This window comes from Ischnura elegans, chromosome X (genome assembly GCF_921293095.1).
Source record: "Ischnura elegans chromosome X, ioIscEleg1.1, whole genome shotgun sequence".
NCBI lineage: Eukaryota > Metazoa > Arthropoda > Insecta > Odonata > Coenagrionidae > Ischnura > Ischnura elegans.
Genome location: NC_060259.1, coordinates 122,016,577 through 122,041,943, shown reverse-complemented (window position 1 = coordinate 122,041,943; position 25,367 = coordinate 122,016,577). Strand labels below are relative to the sequence as shown.

Here is a 25,367-nt window from a genome sequence, read left to right as displayed (position 1 = left end):
GCAGTAACGGCATTTTTGCCGCCACATATTTTATTCGTTTTTTTCAGAAGGAGAGATGTGGCGGGTTCGAGCTCTGGCGGTCGAACAGGGCGACCTTCATCCCGGGGTGTCTGCCGGCGTGTATGATTACGGTGGGCTGATGTAGGAGCGGTGGGTCGGCCGATGAGTATAAATACGGCAGGCTGACGGCGGAGCGGGGAGTTTGTCATGTTGCACAGTACGAGATTGTTACGCTGTTTTCCGCTCTCTGAAATAAACGAGTTATCCCACAGAATTCTTCTTAATTATTACGCCCGTCAGCACAGGAATGACGAAAGAAGTTTTCAAGAAGAAGAATAGAACCTTCTGTAATAAAGCGCAGGAATTAAAATATAGTAAGAGATTGGTGAAATCTGTGTGGAGAGTGTTTGTGTATGGATGTGAGACTTGGGCGATGGGGAAGAGAGATAGGGACATGATTCGGGCATTTGATATGTGGGTTTGGAGGAAGATAGAGGGAATATGGTGGACAGATCGAGTTAGGAATGAGCAAGTGCTTAATAGGATAGATGAGAACAGAACTTTGATGGGTATAAATCAAAGGAAGGGTAACTGGCTGGGACATTTGATGAGAGGGAATGGAATTTTGAAAGCAGCTTTGGAGGGAATAGTGGAAGGGGTCAGAAGAAGGAGAAGGCTGAAGATTATCGACAACGTTAAAATTGGAAAATATGGAGACTTGAGGGAGATGGCCGGAGACAGGAGAGAATGGAGACAGCGTTGGCACGGGGGACCTGCCGATGGGCAGAACACCACAAGATGATGATGAAGCTGAACTCCTTGATGATTTTAATTTCGTGCGGGAACGAAACTAAACCTAGGCCTCGTATTATCGTTTCCCTCCAGGTCGAAACGAAACATCAGTTTCGTTTCACTTGCTAACCCTGCCATCAGTATCGTCACTGTGGCGATCAAAGAGTGTCAATGCGCTTCACAATGGCAAAGGCTGAAAGACAAAAGAGGTCACGATTGCAATGGAGGAATATTTTCATAGAACCTGCTGTTTGAGAAAATTAAATTAAATTTTGGCTAATCTTTGATATCACATGACTAATGAGTTTAAAAAATGCTAATTATATTCGTTGTTTGCGTAGTTAACACAATCAGCGCGGCGCACATCAATTTACGTGAACTGCCGGTCTGGCCGGGAGGCCTTTCTCCGCCTCCCTACGTAACTAATATCCACTTCCGAGTCTTTCGATAGTGTGTGTGGTCATCAGCCAGCTTCCTTCTTCCAACTTGTGTGCACTGTTTGAAAACAGCAGTATTTGAACGGAAGTTTTGGCACGAAAACCTCTCTCTATTTTTCTTTCTTATTTTAAAGGCCGATTTTGACGACTTCAATGAAAACCTCGCCCGTATTGGATGTGAATCAGAATTTGCCGCTTTGCGATTTATCCATTGCCATCGATTGCTACTGCGTTCATGGTTGACCTGCTTCTGCGACTGTTAAAACCGTGAGATATTTTTTCCACCAAACGTAGGATTTGGTGTGGGGCAGACATTTTTATTCGAAACCCAAGCAGGTCTGGTCGGATAATGATGTGTTCTGATGAAAAGGATTCTAGGCGTTGAAGAACGATAATTTCGAGAATTTTGGAGAGGTTAGAAAGTAAAGAAATGGGACGACTGTTGCCTGGAATTTTAGGATCTTTGCCCGGTTTTGGAAGAAGGATAACTTTTGCCTGTTTCCATGCAGGTGGGATGAAAGGGAAAGAATAGAAATGGTTGAAGAGATCAGAAAGAAGGAATAGAAAGTTTGGGGAACGGCTGGCATATTTCAACTGAGTGTTTGAAATATTGTCTAGCCCGGGTGCTTTTTTAGTTGAGAGGGAGTTTAGAATTTTTTGGACTATTGAGGGGTTAGCAATGGGAGTGAACACGGATGAAGAATGGAGAGTTCTTAGGAATGAATTGATTGTAGGTTCTAAAGGGGAAAGTGATTGGTCAGGGGCCATGGTTTTCTGAAGGTGGTCTGCTTGGATTTCGACTTTTTCAGCTGGGTCGAATATGAGGTTGGAGTCGGAGATAATTGGGTGGAATAGATTTTTGTCTGCCCTTTTTAGGGATCGTAGGGTTCTCCAGATCGGTTTTTGGTGGCTTTCTGTGGGATTTTCTAGCGTGAGGTTATTGATGTGGTTTTCCCAGAGCGCAGTACTGTATTTCTTGACCTCGGCTTTGACGGTGTTGCGTGACGGTGTTGGCAAGTTTGTTGTACTTGATCTTGTTGGCAGGAATGTGTTATCTTTGCCAGATATGTCGGGCCGAGTTGCGGAGTTTGATCAGGGAGACTAAGTATTTGGGGAATCTGTCAGGTCTGGTGTTGCGGGGAACAAAAGTGCGTGAGAGTTGTCTTTTGCGGAGTGAAGGGCTGTTTTAAGTGCTTCTGCCTGTTTCTCTATTGATTGTGGGGTGGGATTTGAGATTGGGAGGAGAGAGGAGAGAGAATCATTTAACAGGAGAGGGAATTTTTCCCAATCTGTTACCGTGAATTTGGAAGGTATTAGTTGCTTATTGGATATGGGGATGGAGAATTTTAAGGGCATATGGTCGGGGGTGAAGGAGTAAACAACGGAGGGAGTGAATTTAATGGGAAGGTTTAGAGAGAATCCAAAATCAATAATGTCGCATGATCGTGGGGCATAATGCGTTGACTGGAGTGGGGAAAGTGGGAGGATGTTTTTGTTTTTAATAAAGTTGTAGAGGATTCTGCCGTTTTTGTTGGTCCGGTTGCTGTTCCAAAATGAATGCTTAGCATTCCAGTCGCCGAAGAAGATACCGCTTGGTACAGAAAACAGGCGTTCTAGGTTGTCCACTGTCATGTGTTTGGAAGGGATTCTGCATACTGTGTATATATTTAAGGGACCGGCTTTCGTGTGGATCGATACACCAAGAGCTTCGAACACGTCGGGAATGGGAGAGTTGAGGAGGGAGTGAGGAATGTTCTTACGGACCAGAATTGCTACTCCTCTGCCACGTGTTGTGTTGCGGTCCAGTCTGTAGGTTTTGTAGTGTGGAGAGAAAAAGGAGAGTGTGGGTTTTAGGTGTGTTTCCTGTAAGAGTATGATGTCTATGTTGGTGTCGATGGCGTACTGGAGGAGTTCATGTTTTTTAGTCCGTACGCCATTGCAGTTCCAAGAGATAACATGTAGAGAGTTAACGTCTGTAGTGTATATGTTCATGGTGAGTCTTGGAGGAGTAGCATTTGAGACAGAAGGAAGTGTTTCCTTGCTGAAACGGATTGAAGGGAGGAAAGTTGGGAGCTGTTGGATTGGAACCAGGAGGTAAGGTCGTTGGGATCTGAAGGTTGGTCTGCGGGAAGGTCATTGGTGAGGGAAGGAAATTGTTGTGGGTTTGCGGCTGCGGCGAATGAGCGAAGCAGGGGAGTGGGTTCTGGAGTGGGAAGTGAGTTAGTAGCTGGCGTGCTGCGGCGGGCAGTCATGGCAGCTTTCGCTGTGCGGTGCTTTTCGCAGCCTCTGTAGGTAGCTGTGTGGGCCTTGCCGCAAAGTGCACATGTGGCAGGAGTTTCAGTTGTCTTTTTCCACTCTGCGCTAATATGGCCTTCTCCTCAACGCACGCATTTTGGAGGGAGGTTGCAGAAGTTCTTAGTATGCCCAATTGCTTGGCAGCGGTGGCATTGTACTGGTTGTGCAGGTTTTTTGAAGATTGTGATGGTAATTTTGAGGCCTGTCAGGTGTGTAATTTGCATGAGAGCTGCCGCGTCGATTGTGGATTCGGCAACGACTTGGACCACTTTGGTCGGGTATTGAGGAACCGACATAGTTCCACGCTGACGTTGCCTGTCTGATGGTCGTGTTGAGAATATGCGTTTGCATGAGACAATAGGAAAACCTAGGTCAAGAAGTTCAGTTTTGATTTGCTCGTCCGCCACAGAGGGAAAGGTTCCGCTAAGGGCAAATTCCCGGCGCCTATTTTCTGAGAGACAGTATGTATTGTATGGAATTTTCATTTCAATGAGCGTGGTTTTGACGGTGTTGAAATCGCGGACAGCATCGCGGGAACATGCGTCTTTTAATCACAGAAGCGTTCCAGATTCGGGTGTGCGAGGGATTTTGGATACAAATGGTTTCTAATTGGAGAGAATAGAGGGAGATAAGGTAGAATAATACAATTGATTGTCATCAGAGAGAATTCATAGAGATAAGTGACGGTAAATCACAAATATCTCTGAAAATTGAAGTTCGCATTCAGCATATTCATACATTATTGCGTGGAGTGAAAACATCGCCATTAGTAGGAAATGAGGAACTTTAAAATCACTCCAAATAAAGCAAATTTGATGGCAACTTGCTTGGTGAAACTCAAGCAAGTTACTTCAACACGCAATTCTCTTTCTCATTCTTGTAAACTTGTGGTATCCAAACATCCCCCGCCACGCGCTTGTTGCGGTGGCTTGCGGGGGAGTATGTGGCACGTAGGTGTGGATGTAATTAATTGAATTTGAGAATTTATGAATGCCAAAAATTGATGGGTTAGTGTTTGATACGTTTGGATTGTTTATCAACCTCACCCCTTGTGACCTGGGTTCACTTATGTGAGTGATCAGTCGTCAGTCCAAAGATAGGTTCTACTCAGCCCTCCACTCCTTGCTCCTGTTAGCTATTCTTATAATACCTTCATAATTTGTCAGCTTTATATCCTTCAGCACCTTCTCTGCATATCTCATCCGTGGTATATACTCCTGCCGTTCTCCCCTCCTCCGATCTTTCAACGATTAAAACGCACATCTTCTCCCCAAGGTTTCTGAAAGACCTCTCTCGTACTTATCTCCAAATTTCCGAATTACTTAGATGAGTCATCTAGTTCTTCTTCGTCGTAGCTCTCTAGCGCAACATTGTGAAAACTACGAAATGAAATACCGAGGTAAATAATGTAAGTAATTTATCTTAGAATAATCAACGCTACACCTCAATGAACTGGTTGGAGTCGTGCCGCTACTTGCGGTTGGAAGTCGAGGCAGACACACAAGCAGCTGTGAGGTACAATTACTGACTTGGTGCCCCACTAGTAGCCTCTATGGGCGAGTGGCGGAGGGTGTTGGGATAGCAGCCGATTAATTGTGTTCGAAGGCTCAGTGGCTGGATCTCTTGGCCTTGTGTAAATTGAGTGCTGCAGTGGATAGTACCATCTCAGACTGTGGCGGAAATAAACCACATTTTCAGACAGTATGGTTTTAATACAAAATTTAAAGTTCAACACAATTATAACACAATAGGTGAGCCTGAAGGACCAGCGGTTGGCAGGCCGATGCGACGCTGTCCAGTGCCCGGCAACCGCAGAGAGCACAGCAGGGCAGGGGTGAAGAGTTTCTCCGCCGGTGATGAACGAGCGAGAGATCCAGGTCGCTCCGTCGGCACAGCGTAGATGAGAAGAGAGGAAGAGGGGGAGGGCGAATGCAGTCATCGCTATTGCAATATCGTTATCGTCATCACTATTGGTCAGCAAGTCTAAGATTGGTTTGACCTCCACGCAATTCTACTGTCTGCTATTGCTTTCTCATTTTCGTATTCTGTCTCTTTCACATCGTCCTTTATCTGTTCCATATTTTTATTCGTAAACTTCCGTTTCTATTCTAGTCATCCACATGTCACTCTTCAATTGTCTTCATCAGGCCACCATGTCTCCAGGTATGGCCTATTTGGTTGCTTTGTTTTCTCATCAAAGTTTTCATGAGGCTTTTTCTCTCTTGCTATTCCAAGGGCTTCCTCATTGTCGACTTGGTTGATCCATTTGAGTTTCTTCATTCTCCTGTAGCACCACATTCACTCATTCAGCGCATGACTTGATATTCTTTTTAGCAGTGCCTTTGATAATATCCGGAGACCATGGTTCGCACAAGAATAAAATAGGGAGCATTATTGAAATTATCTCTCTATCTCATTCTCCTCTTTTCTTTTGCTTTCACTACTCCATGAATTGCTTTCTCAGCTCGCTATTCCGATCCAAAGGAATTAATGCAGGACCATGAATATGCTTATGCCTCTAGAATATTATTTCATTGCGATGAACCTAGATTTTTAAATCTTTCACGGCACTCTACAGAAATCTTTCTCGCAAAAGTGAATGTAGTTGTGTGAATAAACGCCTTATTTTTTTGTATTTTTCTGCGGAGGGACATTTTTTTCGTTTCCTTTAAATCCTATGCCACATAGAAGGCAAAATTATAGGTTAAGACAATTGTAATAATTCAAACACGAAAGACTTGCGAACTTTATTGCAGAGTATTTTTCAGAGGTGAATCAATTACCATATTTTCCCCCTCCAAATCACTCATTGAAGAGCATTTAATTTAATCCGAATTGCCAACGGATGAAATGATCGACTCCAAGACAGACTAATCCAGCATTGCATACATACAAATAATGAACTTACAAATTCGGTGGGGGCACTAGAACTAGATTTTTAAAAAGATTTTTTACCCTTTAGTGCATCATTGTTGCTCTCACTTGTAACCTTCAAAATTTCTAACGTTAAGTATGCCACGAAAGGAAATCATTGATAATCCTCTGCTCAAGTATTAACAATGACAAGGAGACTTGGCGACGACTAAGCAATGTCCAAAACATGGTCGGGTATAAAGTGCCAGCGGGACACACACAAAGTGAATTTTACTTTCGAATGATTTTCATTCGTGATTTGTATGCGGAGGCATTTTGCCGTGGCATTGAATTCTTTTGCCTCGCTCTCCGGGTGCTGTGTTTTTTTCAATTGGACTTTTCCCACTTGCCGCCTTGCGTGAGTATGTCTTGTTTGATGGACACCGATGTGTCCTTGCGGATTCGCATTGATGCGAAGATTTCCATTTCAGGCGCGCCTCTCGTCAACAGGAAGCGACGTCAGAAGGGCGACCGTCGTAGTCATGGAGTTGTGTGGACGGGACTTTGGCTGTTCCTCCTACCTTCCTTTGCAGGTGAATTCCGGAATACGCTATTCTGTCTTATCTCCTGTGAATCAGAAGTACGCCGGCCTTTATGACGAGTCGGAAACTATATTTGCTGTAACAACTGAACGAAAGTCCCCATCTCAACTCATACTCCAAGTTAGTTGCATGCCCCAACCCAAAAATATACATTCTTTTTCTTGTCGAGGGTGGTAATACTCTATAATGTTGATGAAATGTGTCAATTATATCGATTTTGTGAATGCTTCGAAAGCCTATAATCCAAGCAAAATTGACTATTAATTTAACATGCACGCTTACCTGCAACCTTTGCGGTACATAATTATGGCAGCACCAATAAATAAGCTTCCCGCAGTCTTCACGTTTATTCCGTAACGAGAAGCCTCCGTGGTTGTAGTTCCGTGGCTGTAGGCTCAACTGCTTTCATGCATCGCCTTGCTTCCTTCGGCCCCTCTCTGCATATCACTCATCAGCCATTCCACTCCCCTCGACTCCTCCCGGGACAAAGCCTCATTATGCCAAGCGATCCTTCAAGATCGTTGTCGACCTATTTAAATCCCCCCTCGACCGAATGGCGGCTCTGCCTTTGGAATTGCTTTTGTCCATGCTATTCGTGTTGAATGCCGCTGTGCGAGTACGCGTTCCTTTGTATCTTCCCCGCCTCTTGCTCTGCCTGCACGCTGGAAGCCATGAAAATAGAAACTGGAGGGAGTGAAGTTGGCAAACGTCTCGTCACTGCTAATACCTAATGCTAAGACCCAAAGTATTTGGTAAGAGTTAAAAACTGAAGCATGGATTTATTTTGAATTGAGAAGTTATTATTTATGCCGATAAATTAGAGATTCTGAATAAGATATTAAAATATTAATATTATCTTCCATTTCTTTCCCATGTAGCGGGAAGTAGTTTGGTTTTCAAATCTTATGTTCCCATTCCAGTAAATTTCAACAAGAGCGCTTCATAGTTTTTGCATTTCTTATCTGTGAATATAAAAAGAGACTTTTATGGTTGTCTTCATTGCGTTTCTTAACCGATGGCATTGAATGTTGAAATATGTTTGCCGTTAAGCAAGGAAAAGGTTCATTCGCCTTGTAATATGTTGTTGCCGGCCCTTTTAAGGTCTGTCTAACGGCATGCCTTCCCCAGGTGCTTTTTAATCCCTCCTTTGGTTTCAGCCACCTGTGTCGTTTTCATTTCTTTTAAAAAGTGCTTTCTAATTGGCAGATGGCTGTTATTTTTTTCTGTAATGTCTTAATAAATGAAATTTATAATTATATAATAACAAATTTCACTAATGTATTTTATTTTCCGAAAACTACAATTTCCAGCCGGGTCCAAGGGTTTTACTGCACCAACGACGTTTCGAAGGCTAAGTCTGCCATCGTCTTCAGGGTGAATGGATTAGCCAAGTTGTGTCCTTCCTATATACCGTCGCGTTGGTTTCAGGTGGGCTCTGATTGGTCGACGGTCGGGCCAATGCGTGTCCTCTCCCCCTTCAGCTTTTTCAGAGCTGGTTTCCACGCATTGCTCAGGTGGAAGCCGGAGTCTCGGTTCATGTTTTTCCCCTCAAACCTGATTTCTACTGACTCCTTCAGGACACGGTCCCAGTAATTTTTTCCATTTTAATTAGTCCATCTCAGCATCGGAGGATACCAAAAACCTTATACCACAGGCACCAGTGCCACCCAGGCTGTACCGCCTGCCTAAGGTGCACAAGGAAGGCGTTCCCTTGAGGCCCATTGTGAGCGCAATAGGATCTCCGACATATAACCTGGCGAGACATCTCACAAGTCTTCTGTCCCCCTTCGTGGGCTGGTGCGATCACCACGTCAAGAACTCCACAGATTTCGTCAAGACCCTAAAAACTATTCGGATTGAAGAACAGGACATACTAGTGAGCTTTGATGTCATTTCGCTTTTCACCAGAGTCCCAATCAGTTACACCTTGAAGCTCCTCGAAGCGAGATTCGACCAGAAAACGGTCGACCTCTTCCAACATGTCCTCTCCTCAACGTACCGTATAAGCTCGTGTAAGAGGCGCACCTTTTTTCCAAAAATTGCAGCCGAAAATGAGGGTGCGCCTCTTACACAAACTTCTTATCTTCCCCCCTCCCCTTTACCGGTCGAAAGTCTGAGGGGAACTGAGTGGCCTTGGTTTTCAGTGTAAGTCAGTTATCTGTAATCCTAGGTCAAAAACAAGCGGCAGGCAGGGGAGTTTCTCCCTTAGTGACGTATTTTTAAAATGCCCTGTTTGCTTTTCTTGTAAGCATCGCGCCGTCACGTCGGTACCCCAGAGGTGAAAATGGAAAAGATCGCGCGGGGGTTTTTCGCTCCGGAGGGCGCGCTAAATTTACTGCCACGAGTGGGCATCCCGCGGCATTTATACTGCATATAGTAATCGCTTATCAAACTTAGAGAAACGCGTATTTTTGAATGACATACCTGGTCAATAGTCAATATCTGTCTTGCCGAGTAATTTCCATTACGCTGAGGACCTGATTTTCCAAAAATCATCTTCAGACGCAAATATGACGATTATTGCAACTGAAAATTATATTGGTATCAAAACCTGCGTTTTTAAAAAATTCGAACGAGTGTGTTCATTGTTGGACTAAATTGTGGATGGTAGAAATCAGAAATGCTTGTAAGTGAAGAGCGCGGAAGGAGAGGTCCAGGGGAAGGAGCGCGATCCCTCCGTCTTCGAAGCAAGCGACGAAATACGGAGGGGAAGGTGCGCGCTCCCTCCCCTCCGTATTTCAAGCTACGAAGCTATGAGCGAAGGAGCACGGGAAGAACACGTCCGATCTTGCATTTGACGTCGTTGCCTTCAAAGCGAAGGGGCGAAGGAGCAGCAATGTGATATATGCAGTTTGCGTTGCATAAAGTTTCCAGTCGGTCTCGTCTTGTTTGAGTGCGCTTATGCTACGCTTGTTTCTGTAACTGTAAATCTTTGTGTCAAACAATTAGATCTTAAAAAACTTAAATTCTGTCAGATATGCGTCTCGTTAGATATCTTTCTTTTTTTGAACCTCGCGCGTGTCATACAATTATTGAAAGCTATCGAGATATCTTCGGGCTCAGTTGATGACTCACCTAGCATTTGGCCTCCAGAAACTGGGAGATCGATCAAGGTCAGTTGGTGAAACGGGGTAGGGATGAAACACGTTTCCATTGTTCCCCTGTAACTTGATGTTTTCCTGTGGGGTCTCGGAAAGGGAAAAAAACGGCAGAGGCATTGGCTGATGGAGGACCGAGGGTGGTTCCGTTAAATCTACGACGTGGTTATTATCCTACGGCGCGTAGATTGCCCGATTGTCGTCCAAGCTCTTGGGAAGGTTCGTGCTAAATGCCTGTCGTGTTTTGCCTTAAAATTTTCCATGGCTGCAATTCTATTGCAATACTCCTGCGAGAGCATTTAAACAAAATTGTTCGTGAGTAGGACAAGCATCGCAGAGCAACGGCGTATGCGAAGAGAGGATCGGAACTCTTTCTACTCCCTCTTATACCGCTGTTACCGCCGCAGTTATCAAAATTTCCTCTCTCAATATTAATTGAAAGAGGAAATTTTCCTTTCCTTTCCTCTTTCAATTAATATTGAAAGAGGAAAGTTCGATAACTGTCGAAATTCCCGGCGCACGTCTGCAACACCGCGCGGTAGTATAAAAAAAAATGCCGTAAAATTTTTTTTCTTTATAGCTCTGATGCTCAAAATAGGGGTGCGCCTCTTACACGTGTGCGCCTCTTACACAAGCTTATACGGTACTTCCTGTATCAGGGGAAGTTCTACAAGCAGAAAGAAGGAGTACCCATGGGTTCCCCGCTGTCACCGGCCATCGCCAATCTATTCATGGAGGACTTTGAGGAACGAGCACTTGAGTCGGCCCCTCTCCACCGGAAGCACTTTTTTGGATATGTGGATGACGCCTTCATAGTCTGGCCACACGGATCCGAGTCGCTGACGGACTTCCTAGCGCATATGAACAGCGTCCATCCCAACATCAAGTTCACCACGGAGACCGAAAAGGACAACCGGCTACCCTTCCTAGACATCCTGATTGAACAAAGGGCTGACGGCAGCCGAGGACACAGCATGTATCGGAAACCCACGCACAAGGACCTGTACCTCAATGGAAGGAGCCACCACCACCCAGCGCAGAAAAATGGAGTGTTGAGAACTCTCATCCACCGAGCCAAAGCTGTCTCTGACGCCGAACACCTAAAGTCGGAAATTGATCACCTGAGGACTACCTTCCGCTCAAACGGATTTACAGAGGGAGACATCAAAATGACCCTTAAAAAGTCCTTAAGGAAAAAAGCAGAAGCTGATAAACCTGACGTAAAACCAACAGGGAGAGCCTGCCTGCCATATGTCTCAACAATATCCAACAAAATTTCTAGGATATTAAGAAGGCATAATGTGGAGACAATCCACAAACCACTGGGAAAACTCAAGGCCCTTCTCGGAACCACCAAGGATAAATTTGGATTGAAGACATCAGGAGTCTATCGCATACCGTGTGAGTGCGGCCAAGTGTACATCGGGGAGACCGGACGCACCATTGAAAAACGCTTGAAGGAGCACGAAAGATGCATCAGACTGTACTATCCCAATAAGTCTGCAGTGGCCGAGCACAGCCTAGAAAACGGTCACCGAATAAATTTTCAAGATACAAAACTAATATGCCAGGCCAAAAATTACTGGGACCGTGTCCTGAAGGAGTCAGTAGAAATCAGGTTTGAGGGGAAAAACATGAACCGAGACTCCGGCTTCCACCTGAGCAATGCGTGGAAACCAGCTCTGAAAAAGCTGAAGGGGGAGAGGACACGCATTGGCCCGACCGTCGACCAATCAGAGCCCACCTGAAACCAACGCGACGGTATATAGGAAGGACACAACTTGGCTAATCCATTCACCCTGAAGACGATGGCAGACTTAGCCTTCGAAACGTCGGGGCTGACAAACCCTTGGACCCGGCCGGAAACCCGAGAACTCTTCCTCCAGTCTATTCGCCGGGAAAACCTTAGATCCTTCAATAAGACCATATTTTACTTTGTAATCAACAATAGCTTCTGGGAGGTTTGCTATGTAAGAATTTAAAGAAAAGGCTAGTGAAGTGTCTGATCTGGAGTGTAGCGCTTTACGGTGCAGAAACGTGGACACTTAGGAAGGAGGACGAGAGAAGGCTCAAGGCATTCGAGATGTGGGTGTAGCAAAGAATGGAGGAGGTGAAGTGGAGGGAGAGGAGGAGGAACGACAAAGGAGGCTGGACATGGTGGGTGAGCAGAGGCAGCTTTTAGATGAGATACGGAGGAGACAGAAGGTATGGATGGAACGAGTACTTAGAGGGGATGGGATGTTGAAAACAGTGTTAGAGGGAAGAATGTTAGGTAAGCAAGGGAGGGGAAGGAAAAGAATAGGATTTCTGGATAGAATGGAAGGTATTAGGTCATATGGATCACTGAAGAGGGATGTGCAGATGTGATGGGGGGCTCCAGGAGTCCAGCTCTCCATGGAAACTTACCTTAATCGGTAGGATACTTAATAATGATAATCAACTATAACATGTTTCCTTGAAACATATTGCAATACTGAAAACAGCAATCTTGACAATGATAATGAATCGAAGCGTGAGTTTGACATGTATCACGGTCATATCCATTCGGATTGCGTCACTAGTTTGAGAGAGTGCTTGCACGATTATTCAATAATTTTTCTGAGCATATACATGAAGGTAAAAGAATATACAGAATGGCATGGTGACGTTTGCTATTTTACTCATTTAACTATGTTGTCTCTTTTATTCCGATGCTCCATTTTTATGCTAGCCTTGGAACTTTTGGACAGTTTGTCATTTTTTGCCCCGGAATACAACGCTGTACCGTAGTTGGTTTTTCCAGTGAAAAATTTTAAGGATTAAATTTGGCTCCCTGCTATTTTAAAATGACAGAGTGACAGCATTCGGGAATGAGAGCATGCGCCGCCAAAGTATTTTTAAACTTGGCACTTTTTTTCCTTTGTCACATGTAGTTTGAAAAGAGTGTTTATGCTTCGTGTCACGTTTTCAAGTGCTGATAAAGGGCTCTAAAGGCAAGGTAAGGTCGTAGAATTACTCGAATTACTTATCCGAGGGCATAATTGCATGAATTTGATAGCATGAGTGTGTTTACGTGAGGCCTAATTGCTGGGAAATCCACCTTGTGGCTGCACCCTTGCCATCTCGCTGATGGAATTTTAAAAGTTCATAAATTAACTCCCGTATTCTCCTTTTTCAGGTAAGTTCCGCTGGTGATCCAGGTGAATGTTTATCCCCTCATGCGGCGGCCATTTCTCAGTGAGTACGAAATATTTATCCCTGTTTGCATCGCTTTCTGGGGCCCTATTTCGATGCATCACAATTTTTAATTCAAGCCATCAACTCCATTTGCCTATGGCAGGCACTGTGCAATAAGCTATCCCTTGAGAGGGCGGCATTTAAGTCTAGAAAAATACGAGGCCCTTAAAAAGAAGTTTTTTTCCAGAGCCCTTATCCGCCCCTCGCTATTATGACTCCAATTAATATTCCGAATGAGTTAATGATGGGCTTGCCTCCTTGAAATTATGCACCATTCTCACCATCCGTCTTTCGCCGCAATCAGCCTCTCCACGCCGCCGAGAGATGACTCTGAATCAGGGACCTCCTCACCCGACATCATTTCTCCACGCTACTCCATTAGTGCCATTGTTTCAATAATCGAATAGCAAAGTATATAATTAATCTAATGTTGTTTGGGAAATAAAACTGGAAGGACAGTGGGAGATAAATGGTATAAATGTGTGATTAGGGATGATATACCGTTGACCGAGGAGGTAGCGGGTGCTGGAAAATATTAGTTAGTCTGTAACTGGAAGTGACTAAGATAAGTGGAGGGGTAGTGGTAAGAGGAAGCTGATTGCAGGGACGGAAGACGATGAAATATTAAAAGAGGTCGTTACCTGAAGAATGTAAACATGGAATATGTATTTTGCGCAACAATGGTATCACGGAATTGATTAGAATAGATTAATACACAAAGATTTGGTAAAATGAAGGTAGTTTTTTCAAGGAATTGAATGAAATCACAAAAAGCCTTCTCAAAAAACAATTTTTGAATGAGGGTTAAGCTCTCTGAAAACATGACCATTGAATGGATGAACTCGTAGGTAGTCGTAGGTGCATATTCTAGCTTGCATGCATTCCGGATTGGCCCAATTAATCCGCCCAATAGCCTGACCTGTTCAGGATTTGAGATTATTAATGCGTGAGATGCCGTGGGGCGGGGTGCATTGTGTGAATTCCTGATTTCGCTTTTTAGGCCGTTTCCGTTGCAAATGTTACTCTGCGGAGTGATTATCTCTGGCCTCTGCTCTAACGCAACTAATAAACTCCAAACGATCTAGTAGCTGCGGATATCCAGGCGTGTGAAGGAGTCCGTTTTTGAAATCTCTTAATAGGGTAGTTTCCTTCATCAATGAAAACGAAAGGCATTGATTATTATTCGTTACTCACCATTAGCAAAGCGGAATATTGAAACTATACACAAACCACCGCAAAAACTGCGTGGGGATTTAGTGCGTGTGAAGGACAACTTGGGACTCAGAACACCTGGAGTTTACCGTATCCCATGTCAGTGTGGGAAAGTGTACATCGGAGAGACTGGGCGCACGGTAGAGACACGAATTAAAGAGCACAAGAGGTGTATAAGACTGTTCCATCCGGAGAAATCGGCCCTCGCTGAACACAGCCTAACGGAAGATCATATAATATCTTTCGATGAGGCTCGAGTGATCTCTAAGGCACCTTTGTTTTGGGATCGTCTCCTTAAAGAAGCCATTGAGATCCGGCTGGAGAGGAATAAAGTAAATCGCGATTCTGGGTACACGATAAGCACGGAATGGAAACCGTTAATCAAAAAGATAACGGACAGAAGACGACAACAATGCCCCCTGGTTTGAACGGCTATATAAGCGCAGGAAGGCAGGCCTGCAGCACATTCATTCTCTGAGGACGATGGAAGAGTGTTCCGTCGAAACGTTAGACCAAAAAAGTCTCACTGGGCTAGAAACCCGAGAAATATTTATAAGAAATATTCGCCGAGAAAAAACAAGATCATATATCACCATTAGTGAGTTCATAATATACTCCGTCAACACCACTCCGCCACCACTGCGGGAAAGGCGGTGCGTGTCCACCATTGTTAGGCTAAACGCTCCTTAAGATATCTAGTTTTTTTTTTAAGTTCATTGAAAGAATTGTCGGGCATTCAAGAAGAGTTGGGATGTTTTACGATGGCTGTATGAACCAGACTACGAAGCGTTGCAGCTGTGGGAACGTTGGAAATTAAGTGAAACTCATTTATGGAGTTATTAAAAATATTTTTTGCTAAACTATCACGCACACAACATTGCATGATAGCAAACAATGCTCGACGGCTGTTTCCACACTATCCGTATTTAGTGATGTCCCTAAAATGGTGGATTGCGACGAACCTGCTTCGTAGTAATTATGATGCTATCTGCTCACCAATTACCTAGGTACGAAGAGAGAGAAAAAAGCAGAATATGGCTTGCGTGCCGCATTCTGGGAAGGTCTTTGATTTGCCTCGCTCGTACTTGCACAATCTGACGTGTGTACGAAGGTGCAGTCAAAATTGCACCATGTAAAGCGGTGAATTACTAGAACATATGCGAGAATGCGTGGCCGTGAGATGGCAAAATAGCCCCTGTCCTAATTTCGTTCATTCATTTGCACAATTCCACGACATTTAGAAATTGATGCTGCTCTAACCTGCACAATTCCGTGCCCCATGTAAAACGGCCTTTAGAGAGCCTTGGTCTCGCCTAGAACCCTAGGGGTAAGACCAAGTGGGAGTGTAATTGATGCCGAGAAGTGGCTCTCATAATTAGCCATGCTTCACAATAAGATTCCATAGCTTTGCGAAGGAATGGTAAATTGACTATTGCTTAGGTGTCTAAGACTAATCGAAAATGTCCCAATGAAATTGCTCAACGAACAGTTGGGCTGCATCAGCGCTGAGATGACGGTCCTCGTCATGGATAATAGCATTCCCAGGAGTCAGCATGTCTCTTCTTTTGTTTTTAATGAGATTGGACGTGATTTTTTATAATCTCTCTCACCTAAGCCACAGTGCATCAAAAAAATTCTCTTCGATTGGCATGAAGGTCAAGACATATCATTGCTGCAGCCATTCCTCGAGTTTTCTGTCTGTCGCTCCGCAGTGCACAGTTGGCGGGAGAATCAATTGAGGCAGAGTAGTTAATGAGATTGCATGAACTAATCTTAAACTAACAACTTATGCTAAGAAATGTATGTGAAGACATATGTACCTGGCAAATGAGGAGGATCACTAATCCAACAATTATCTTCGTCTACACTCGTATTAGTGATGAGCTCGCTTGGGTAACAGATTTTTTTAGCTTTCCTTTTCCGCTTCCTCTCCTCACCAGCCATGCTCTCCAGTACCACTTCAAGGTGAGTGTCACTACACTCAGCAGCCTTGCGCTCTACACTCACTGCTTCCAAATAAGAATCTGTGGAAAGTTTTTAATTAAAAGAGTTATGGTCCAAGCAGAAATCTATGCACATAATGAAAACTAAGCACTACACACATATACATACCAAAGTTGGGGGAAACAAACTTCACCCCCAGTATTTCCCAGTTATCCTTGGGAGCAACCTCTTTATGGATTAGTCGGCTCATTGCAACCCAGGAGTACCCAGGGGGTGGGTACCTGGTTACATTCTCACCAACTATCCAGCAGGCTGGAATTGTCTGGACGGTGACGTCCTTGAATTCCCGGTGAGGTAAAAACTCAGCCACCACAAATGGCATTCTGAAAGAAAATATTGTATGTAAAAAATATAGAAAATTAAAAAAAAAACACAGGCAAGACAACCTACAGTTTCAGTTACCAAAAATGCAAAGGGCAATGCTGACGATCATCCTGCGAAGGTTTCTCCAGCAATGTCCGTGAGTGCAGTTTTCCGAAAATTTGACTAAGGTATTGGTGATGGTGAGAAGCTAACGTCCAAGGAAGATTACAGAAAATAGAAACCATGTCCACTAGGATGGGCCGAAAAAAGGTTTTTTTTCCTGATCAAATTTGCCCTGTGCGAGAAAGTTGCGAAATGATATAGGGATCTCGCACACAAAATTTTTTTCAGATCGGATAATATTAACCACTGCCGCCCGAGCTCTAAAGTTTAAAATTTTGCGAAAAATCAGGCTGATTTCAGAATCAAACGGCTATGAAGACGAATTTAATGAAAATATGGTATAATGGATAATAAAAAAGAGTGGATACATGTTTATAGTTTATGAAAATGAAATTTGAAGTTTTTTTTGACAAAATCTATGGTTAAAAAAATGTCTATGAATTAACAACAAAATTAGAGTATAGACCACCCGCACCACACAACTCATTTTTGCCTACATTTCTAAAACTCCATTTTGGGGGCTAAATTGCTGGTAAAAAAATATTTATTTCGATTAAATTTCATTTCTTATCATATAAGTCATCATATGGTAGTAAATAATCCCACAAAAAGTAGTAATAAGGTAAATTATTTGAAATTAACATCAATCATAATGACGAATAACTTACCTGCGCAGCTATTTTCAACAAGAAATTCAACTTAGGCTTAGAAAAAACAGAACCTGAAAACTAAGCATTTCACTAAGTAGCTCTCTGCAAGTTTCGTAAAGAAACTACCCAGAACTCACCACGAGGAAGAGGCTGCCATCGAGTTCCACCCGTGTCCCCCCCAGCCAACCTTCCGAAGGACACAATTGTGAAAGCACATCAATTACTCTGAGAAAATTATTCTATTCCATTATTATTATTAGTATCCATCTCTTATGCACGATAATGCCCATCCATGCCTGCGTTCTATACTGCACACGGATTTTGATGCTAACATTATCATTTGTACCATCCTTTCAACTGCTTGTGTATGGCAGGGAAAAGGATCTGATACAGATCTTTCCGTAACAAGGTCTTCCAAGTTTTTGTTTGTCATCCCAGCTACTATTGGTGGTTGAATTACCTCAATTGGTTCACAGTCAACCAAGTCAATATAATTTTGAGCATCGAAGTTTAGAAAGATTTTGTGCTTTCCCGGCGAATGGACTGAGTGAAGAGTTCTCGGGATCGCCACCGGGTCAGGAACTCCATGTCTGCAGATGTTTTGATGACCGAGTCGGACATTGAAACGTCGGCAGATATGGAGTTCCTGACCCGGTGGCGATCCCGAAAACTCTTCACTCCGTAGAAGGTTAGCTTTGGAAAATTCGAATTTCCTCAATTCCTCCTGCTGAGTTTCTCTCGATTTCAATGTATTTGTGATGGCCATTGCACGAATTTGTCTGCGTTCATCGGCTAACATTGCAAGCGGAATATTCTCTGGGTGAGCAAAATTACATTTCCCTGAATCATAGAGTAGCGGCATAATTAGATGTCTCTATTTCTATATTTCATAAGAAGAATCATAATATGCTTCGGGACTTCTGTTCGATATTTTCTCAATTTTATTGAAAACCGCATTGGAGCGTAAACTTCGATAACAAAGTTTTCCAGGGTCATCAGTTCTTTTGACGGTTCTGAACGATAGTTCATTGAAATGAAGCAGGCGAACAAACCAATGCAAGGGTCTTCTTAGGGCCATTTCCATTCTCCTGATTAGTCCAGCATGGCTTCCGGTGTTAACCTCAGTTCCATCGCACACAATTGCTTGGAGTCCATCGATAATGATCATTTCCTCTCCTAGAAAATTCGTTATGAAATCTTAGAGGCCAATAGCTTTACTGACACATGGGGTGACATGCCATAAGTAGCGTGAACCGGGCTCTTGAACGAGAGTTACATCGAAGTAAAGAGCTTGCAGTTTAACAGTTCCCATATTCCTCCGAAGAGACGTGTGCAATCTTTCTCTTTCCCTTCTAACATTGTTCTTGTCAACAAAAAGTACATTGACTCTTTGAGTAACTAACCTGATATCTATTAGGTGCGCAGATGCAAGTGCTGCAGAGGTATGGTTTGACATGCAGAATTATTCACAGGATGATGCAAATCTTGGCAATTTCAAATCGCTTACACTAACCTTTTTCCATGAAATACTCTCCTTCACTTGCATCACATAACTCTCCGTTCAATGTCATTTCATCACCTGAGTCTTCCGAACAGAAGTGTTATGACAAAATAGGGTGGAACATTCGGGTGTTCCTTTGTTCCTTCTAACCTGCAAAGCCTCGTCTTCCTATTTTGGTCTCCTGCACATAGATGGCGCCTATCTTCATTTTCCTACTAATTCTCTGTCCTTAGGGAATTCCCATTCTAAACAAGGCATTTTCGAATGAATATCACAAACAGAATCAGTCTCACTAAAGCAATTTACATGCCGCAACATCAAAAAGCTGACGTGCGTGACGAAGAAAGTCTTGCTTTAGATCAATGAAAGCATTCTTGTTGACAGATCGAAGAATATTGCGATTATTTCCATGATATTGAATAATTTGTCAAGCAATTTGCCTATATCCAGCAACTGGGATAGAGGATCTATGCCAAATGCCTTCAATGGCATAAGCCACTGTCTCCGCGATTCCCGGCACAGAAATAATGGTATTTTAAATTTCTTCTTCAATGTACCGAGAGTACAAAAACATTTTCATCATAAGTGGGCAAATCATTAACCATGAAATTTTCGGGTGCAACAAATATCACGCACTTCACTCCACACCTGGTTCGCTTTCCCTCTATTCTAACCATTGCGTCAATCCTTCCGTAATGCTTTAGAAGGTTGGTTGGGGGACACGGGTGGAACTCGATGGTAGCCTCTTCCTCGTGGTGAATTCTGGGTAGTTTCTTTACGAAACTTGCAGAGAGCTACTTAGTGAAATGCTTGGTGTTCAGGTTCTGTTTTTTCTAAGCCTTACAAGGAGACTTTGCCTAACTGATGTCAAGAAAGAAGATGAAACCTTTTTTATTTGAAAGTAGACACTTAGATAGGAATACAGTTGAAGGGTTTTGTCCAAATACGCCTGGGTTTAAGAGAAAAAATCATTTAAAAATTGAAAAATATGGTCATGTTGAATTTAATTTTAAAAATTTCTCTTATTGTTTAAAAGTGATTTGGCCGAGTGGTATCGTACTGCGCTTCTGATGTGAAAGTCCAGGGTTCGAGACTCGGTGAGAGTAAATTTTTTCCAGTCTACCACCTCCTCCATTTTTTGTAATCCGTTCCATCCTCTTCTAATTTGTTCATTTAGGACGTTTTACATTTTTTTACTTGACTGTTGTTTGAGAATAAGCCCTAAACTGACATTTTTGTCGCTAGCTAACCCTTACTTCGAATTATTCTTTCCGTGCCAAGATTCATGAAAGCAGGAGTGGTAAAACTGTGGTGCTGGCTTCGAAGTGAAGGGAACTCATTTCCAAAGCAAAAGATTTTAAACATATTTCCCCGGTTCCTGCTGTTGTAGTATTTAGAATATACAACAATTTTCGCTCGTCTACCTGTATGATCAATTTGGAGTATTCCAAGTGCTAAACGTCGCTATTGCTCTTCTGACTGTTGTTGCTCTCCTGTAATATATTTTTTTACCTTGGTAATCGTCAGGAAATGCCCTTATAACTTAATTTATTTTGCTGAATAACTTTTGCCGCATGTGTTTTGTTGCCAAGAACCTATTCAAGCGAATTCGATTTACCGGAGATATTGAGTTCAAAGTTAAAAGGCTAAAATGTTTGTGTATAATAGGATTTTGGTAAGGAAGAAAGAAATTTTGTCCTCAACACCTGAATAGTTGAAGGGCTAGACGATTAGAACGAAGTTTTTTCAACACATAGTAACCTGGATAGGAGGTTGAAGTACCATCTATATTTTTCGTTGGAATAGTAAGTCTCCATAAAGCCATTTTTTGGCACCCTGCCGACCATTATTCCCTACTCCTCTTGCCCTAACCGATCGATGTGCGAGGTATGCTTTCCTCCCACAAACTTACTCTCCTCTCATTGTCAGAGTCCTTATTTCCGCGTATTTAGATGCCTAGAGATTTTAAACAAGCTGTGTAAGCAGGGGAACGAATTGTCGTTACTTGTGAACTTTTAATTACCTGGAATATACTACTTGGCCAACTTAAAATTGGTTCATGGCCAGAACCCTTTGAGGTCGATGTCCATATGATCGTACTGTTTTTAGTTTGGCTTGTCGGCTCGTCCCTTCCCTTTTCTTTTTCCATGGCCTCGCCAGACTCCCATTTTCCTACACTTCTTTTGCTTTTTCCCGTAGCACGATATTATTCGGTTTTCTCTTGCTTTCATTAGATCTTATGCCCACGAGAAATCTCTGTCGCGTAAAGGACCATGAATTGGAGGAAATACCTCCATAATATAAAGCACAAATATATAAAATTGAATAATCTGCAATTGCCACTGCCTTCTCCAATTTTTCATTATTTATTTATTACTTCGCCTCTTTACAGTAATTTGGATGATAATTGTAATAAAACAAGAAAAGCAATTAAATGAAAAGCACCATGCTCTTTCTATAAAACTGCTACCTGAGCATTCGCCATTGTGTTTCTTTATATCTTCAAGGAAACATATTCCCCTTAACTTTTTTAAACAATTCAATTCTCTACTAACTTCGAGGCATATCATGCATACCTAAGCATATCATTGAATGCTGGTTAGGACAACAGATGATGCACGATTGAATGGATTTTTATTCCATCCTCATGAGAGAATATCTCTTTTTTCCCTTGAAGGAGTAAGGTGCAGTTCTGGTTTCGTGCAATAAACTGCTTTACTTGCCTGTAAAAATGTACATCGCACAGTTGGCTTACGGATGTGCACTTCGGTGGTATAGTTTTTACGCTGTATATCGGTTCTCCTTCCTCGTCGATAAATAGTTCATCATAAATGGCACTATTTTTTTGTCCCCCACAAATCAATAAGCAATAAAAATGTATTGTTTTTAACACATGGCCAGAGAACCTTATTTAAAAAATTTGAAATACAACCCAGTCGTAAGTTTTCCAGATTTACAATACACAACAGAAATATTTAAAAATTCACTCTCCAGTTTCTTCGCTCACTTGCGGACCAAAATCACCTCCAGGTTCTGATAAGCACAATGAAAACTTTAGGAAGCAGCTTTCCTGCGCTGTATATGAATGTATTACATTGATCACGCTCCCAAGAGCAACCTGAACAATATTCTCCCTTTCTTGATCGCGTTCTCTTTATATCCACCTCTACGGACACCCGGTCTGATCTGAATTAATTACGAAATCTATTACATTTGGAGATTGAGCTTTTTGTTTTCTTCTGAAACGTCATTGCCGATTGCAATATTTCTTCAGCACACGCTTGCTCGCCCGCTGATACGTATTTTGTTAATTTACGTTGCACGATTCGGTGTCTCTTCTTAAAAGATGCAACCCATGAAGCACCAGCAGGGAATTCAAATCCTGGAGATATGTGCTGAAATCACGCATAAATAGCATATTCTTGTAAAGTCCGAGTCATCAGCGGCTCATTGCTGTTCCTGGGTTCGACAAAGTGATCGTATACCCATCTGTCGATCATTTCAAGCTTGTCGAGTTTCATTCCCCCTTATTTTATATCTTTCTCCCGTATGTAACCGGGGAAACTATCCGGCGACAATATGCTTAAAATCTTTTGCTTTGGAAATGAGTTCCCTTCACTTCGAAGCCAGCACCACAGTTTTATAACTCCTGCTTTCATGAATCTTGGCACGGAAAGAATAATTCGAAGTAAGGGTTAGGTAGCGACAAAAATGTCAGTTTAGGGCTTATTCTCAAACAACAGTCAAGTAAAAAAAATGTAAAACGTCCTAAATGAACAAATAAGAAGGGGATGGAACGGATTACAAAAAATGGAGGAGGTGGTAGACTGGAAAAAATTTACTCTCACCGAGTCTCGAACCCTGAACTTTCACATCAGAAGCGCGGTACGATACCACTCGGCCAAATCGCTTTTGAACAATAGGCGAAATTTTCAAAATTAAATTCAACGTGACCATATTTTCCAATTTTTAAATGCTTTTTTCTCTCAAACCCGGGCGTATTTGGACAAAACCCTTCAACTGTATTCCTATCTAAGTGTCTACTTTCAAATAAAAAAGGTTTCATCTTCTTTCTTGACATCAGTTAGGCAAAGTCTCCTTGTTAGCTGAATTTCTTGTTGAAATTAGCTCCACAGGTACGTTATTCGTCATTATGATTGATGTTAATTTCAAATAATTTACCTTATTACTACTTTTTGTGGGATTATTTACTACCATATGATGACTTATATGATAAGAAATGAAATTTAATCGAAATAAATATTTTTTTACTGGCAATTTAGCCTTCAAAATGGAGTTTTAGAAATGTAGGCAAAAATGAGTTGTGTGGTGCGGGTGGTCTATACTATAATTTTGTTGTTAATTCATAGACATTTTTTTAACCATAGATTTTGTCAAAAAAAACTTCAAATTTCATTTTCATAAACTATAAACATGCATCCACTCTTTTTTATTATCCACTATACCATATTTTCATAAAATTCGTCTTCATAGCCGTTTGATTCTGAAATCAGCCTGATTTTTCGCAAAACTTTAGAGCTCGGGCGGCAGTGGTTAATATTATCCGATCTGAAAAAATTTTGTGTGCGAGATCCTTACATCATTTCGTAACTTTCTCGCTCAGGGCAAATTTGATCAGGAAAAAAAACCTTTTTTTGGCCCACCCTAATGTCCACCCCATCAGTATTCTGCAGAACAATGGAAAGTGCTGTGTAGGGTGGAGGCAGGATGTCGAAACTGTCTTCGCTCACTAAAGATGAACACCTGTAGTTGCCAGAAAACTGCATTCAACACTGATGATCATTATGCATCAATGATGGAGGAGCTCACTAACATAAAAAGATTGGCCATCAGATTCATCATGTAAGGGCATACACATTGCCTTCCTTTTGATACTCTGCACTGGCCACAAACGTGATGCTGTCCATCTCCAAGCTACATATATTCCCACATTCTTTGATGAAGAAGGTACTTCATAAAAGCAAGTCACATCACTGAAAGCTTTTCCAACAATTTGCACTTCAGTTCCTTGTGTAGCAATTAAAGTGATAATAAAAATTTCACTGCTATCAGTAACCACACAGTTATTTGGCTGTTGGTCTGAAAATAGTAATGAGTTTAAGTCATATTTGCTGTAACAAGGAGGCTGCAAACCAAAAGGGAGAACTCTTGGGATCCGCCAGCCTGCATGAGGCCTTGTCTTTGACTCCCTTATACAGTGATTAAACAAAGATGCCTCTTCAATGTGTCGCACAATCTGAGGAAGAGGAAGGCTTGGCTTCCGCACCAGTCTCTTTATTTTGCCTAGTGCATTCTCAAATTTGAATGCACTAAATTTATCAACAGGCCCATGTAATTTTACATCATCTGCCAGATGGAGTAGTCCATGCACATTATAAGATAGATGCTGCTGGCCGTACAATACTCCAAACTTCTTCACAAAGTATTCAAGGAGGGATTTTGAATAATCTAAATTAACAAGGCAATCATTCCTGGCCAACAGTCTGGGGGCATAATGGAGAGCCAAAAAATGTTTGTAAACATTAGTGTTTACAATATCTTTCATTAGCAAGAGCCCAGTCTACAGTAGAAAGGTACGAAATTCAGTAGCTTTCCACCGCTGCAAATGAACCAAAGATCTTGGTTTCCGTGAGAAATCCACAGGTACACCTTGAGAGATGACAGCTACCCTCTCATTCAAAGACACCACGTTTGCAGCTGGTAGTCTAACAAGGAGACTCCCTTTTACCCAAGCTAGAAGCATCTTGCGCATAACCCCTAGGCACACCAAATGCATATATTCGAACGGGAACTGTGAAACCATCTTTACATCTGGAATGTCTAACAGTGGGGAATGCCCAATGTGATGGTCTTCATCTAACCTTAGGCGGAAGCTAGTGTAAGACCTTAGAGGGGAACTAAGTTCATCGAACACCACTCTATTGTCAAAATATTCCCCCTGTGAAGTGCACTTGCCACAACCAGAGTATCCCGTATGTGATTTTATTTGGGCAACAAATGCACGAGCAGGGGCATCACAAACATACCATGTGACATCAACACAAAAATCTTCACCATCACAATTGATGCCACTTGTTTTAAGTTCCCTCATCTCCTGGACATAGTCATCAGAAACTCAGAGCATGAAGTGGGTTTACCATAGCCATGGTAAATGCCCACAGGAAAAGGTGGGATTACCGGAAAGTCTTCCAAGCACATCAAAATAACCCTCACCTGACTGCTGGAGCTCTTTGCAACAATTGTTGTTTGGTCCACTCAAC

General features: G+C 42.4%; 2 protein-coding genes across 5 annotated transcripts in view; one reads left to right on the top strand and one right to left on the bottom strand.

The window, feature by feature from the left end:
* The window catches only part of LOC124171505, a 247,691-nt gene extending 234,140 nt beyond the window's left edge, over positions 1 to 13,551 (top strand). For 2 of the 4 annotated variants that reach the window (XM_046550684.1, XM_046550683.1), the window contains exon 5: positions 13,235 to 13,550. In XM_046550684.1, the coding sequence (XP_046406640.1) occupies positions 13,235 to 13,297 (63 nt within the window). In that variant the 3' untranslated portion in view covers positions 13,298 to 13,550. Of the gene's footprint in view, positions 1 to 13,234 lie in introns of all 4 variants that reach the window. The other 2 variants (XM_046550685.1, XM_046550681.1) reach the window with 2 other exon arrangements.
* A 2,594-nt stretch (positions 13,552 to 16,145) lies between these two features.
* On the bottom strand, positions 16,146 to 16,850 carry LOC124171802. Its single transcript, XM_046551122.1, has 2 exons — positions 16,618 to 16,850; positions 16,146 to 16,529 (listed from the first exon to the last, which is right to left on the bottom strand). Exons 1-2 carry the CDS (start codon positions 16,829 to 16,831, stop codon positions 16,297 to 16,299), a joined length of 447 nt encoding a protein of 148 aa, XP_046407078.1. The 5' UTR covers positions 16,832 to 16,850; the 3' UTR covers positions 16,146 to 16,296.
* Positions 16,851 to 25,367: the final 8,517 nt, after the last annotated feature.

Bases quoted from the DNA above. Each gene is read 5' to 3' on its own strand.
- LOC124171802 (XM_046551122.1), bottom strand. From the start codon at position 16,831: ATGCCATTTGTGGTGGCTGAGTTTTTACCTCACCGGGAATTCAAGGAC. The intron at 16,530-16,617 runs GTATGTATATGT...AACTTTCCACAG, and splicing joins GTTTGTTTCCCCCAACTTTG to ATTCTTATTTGGAAGCAGTG.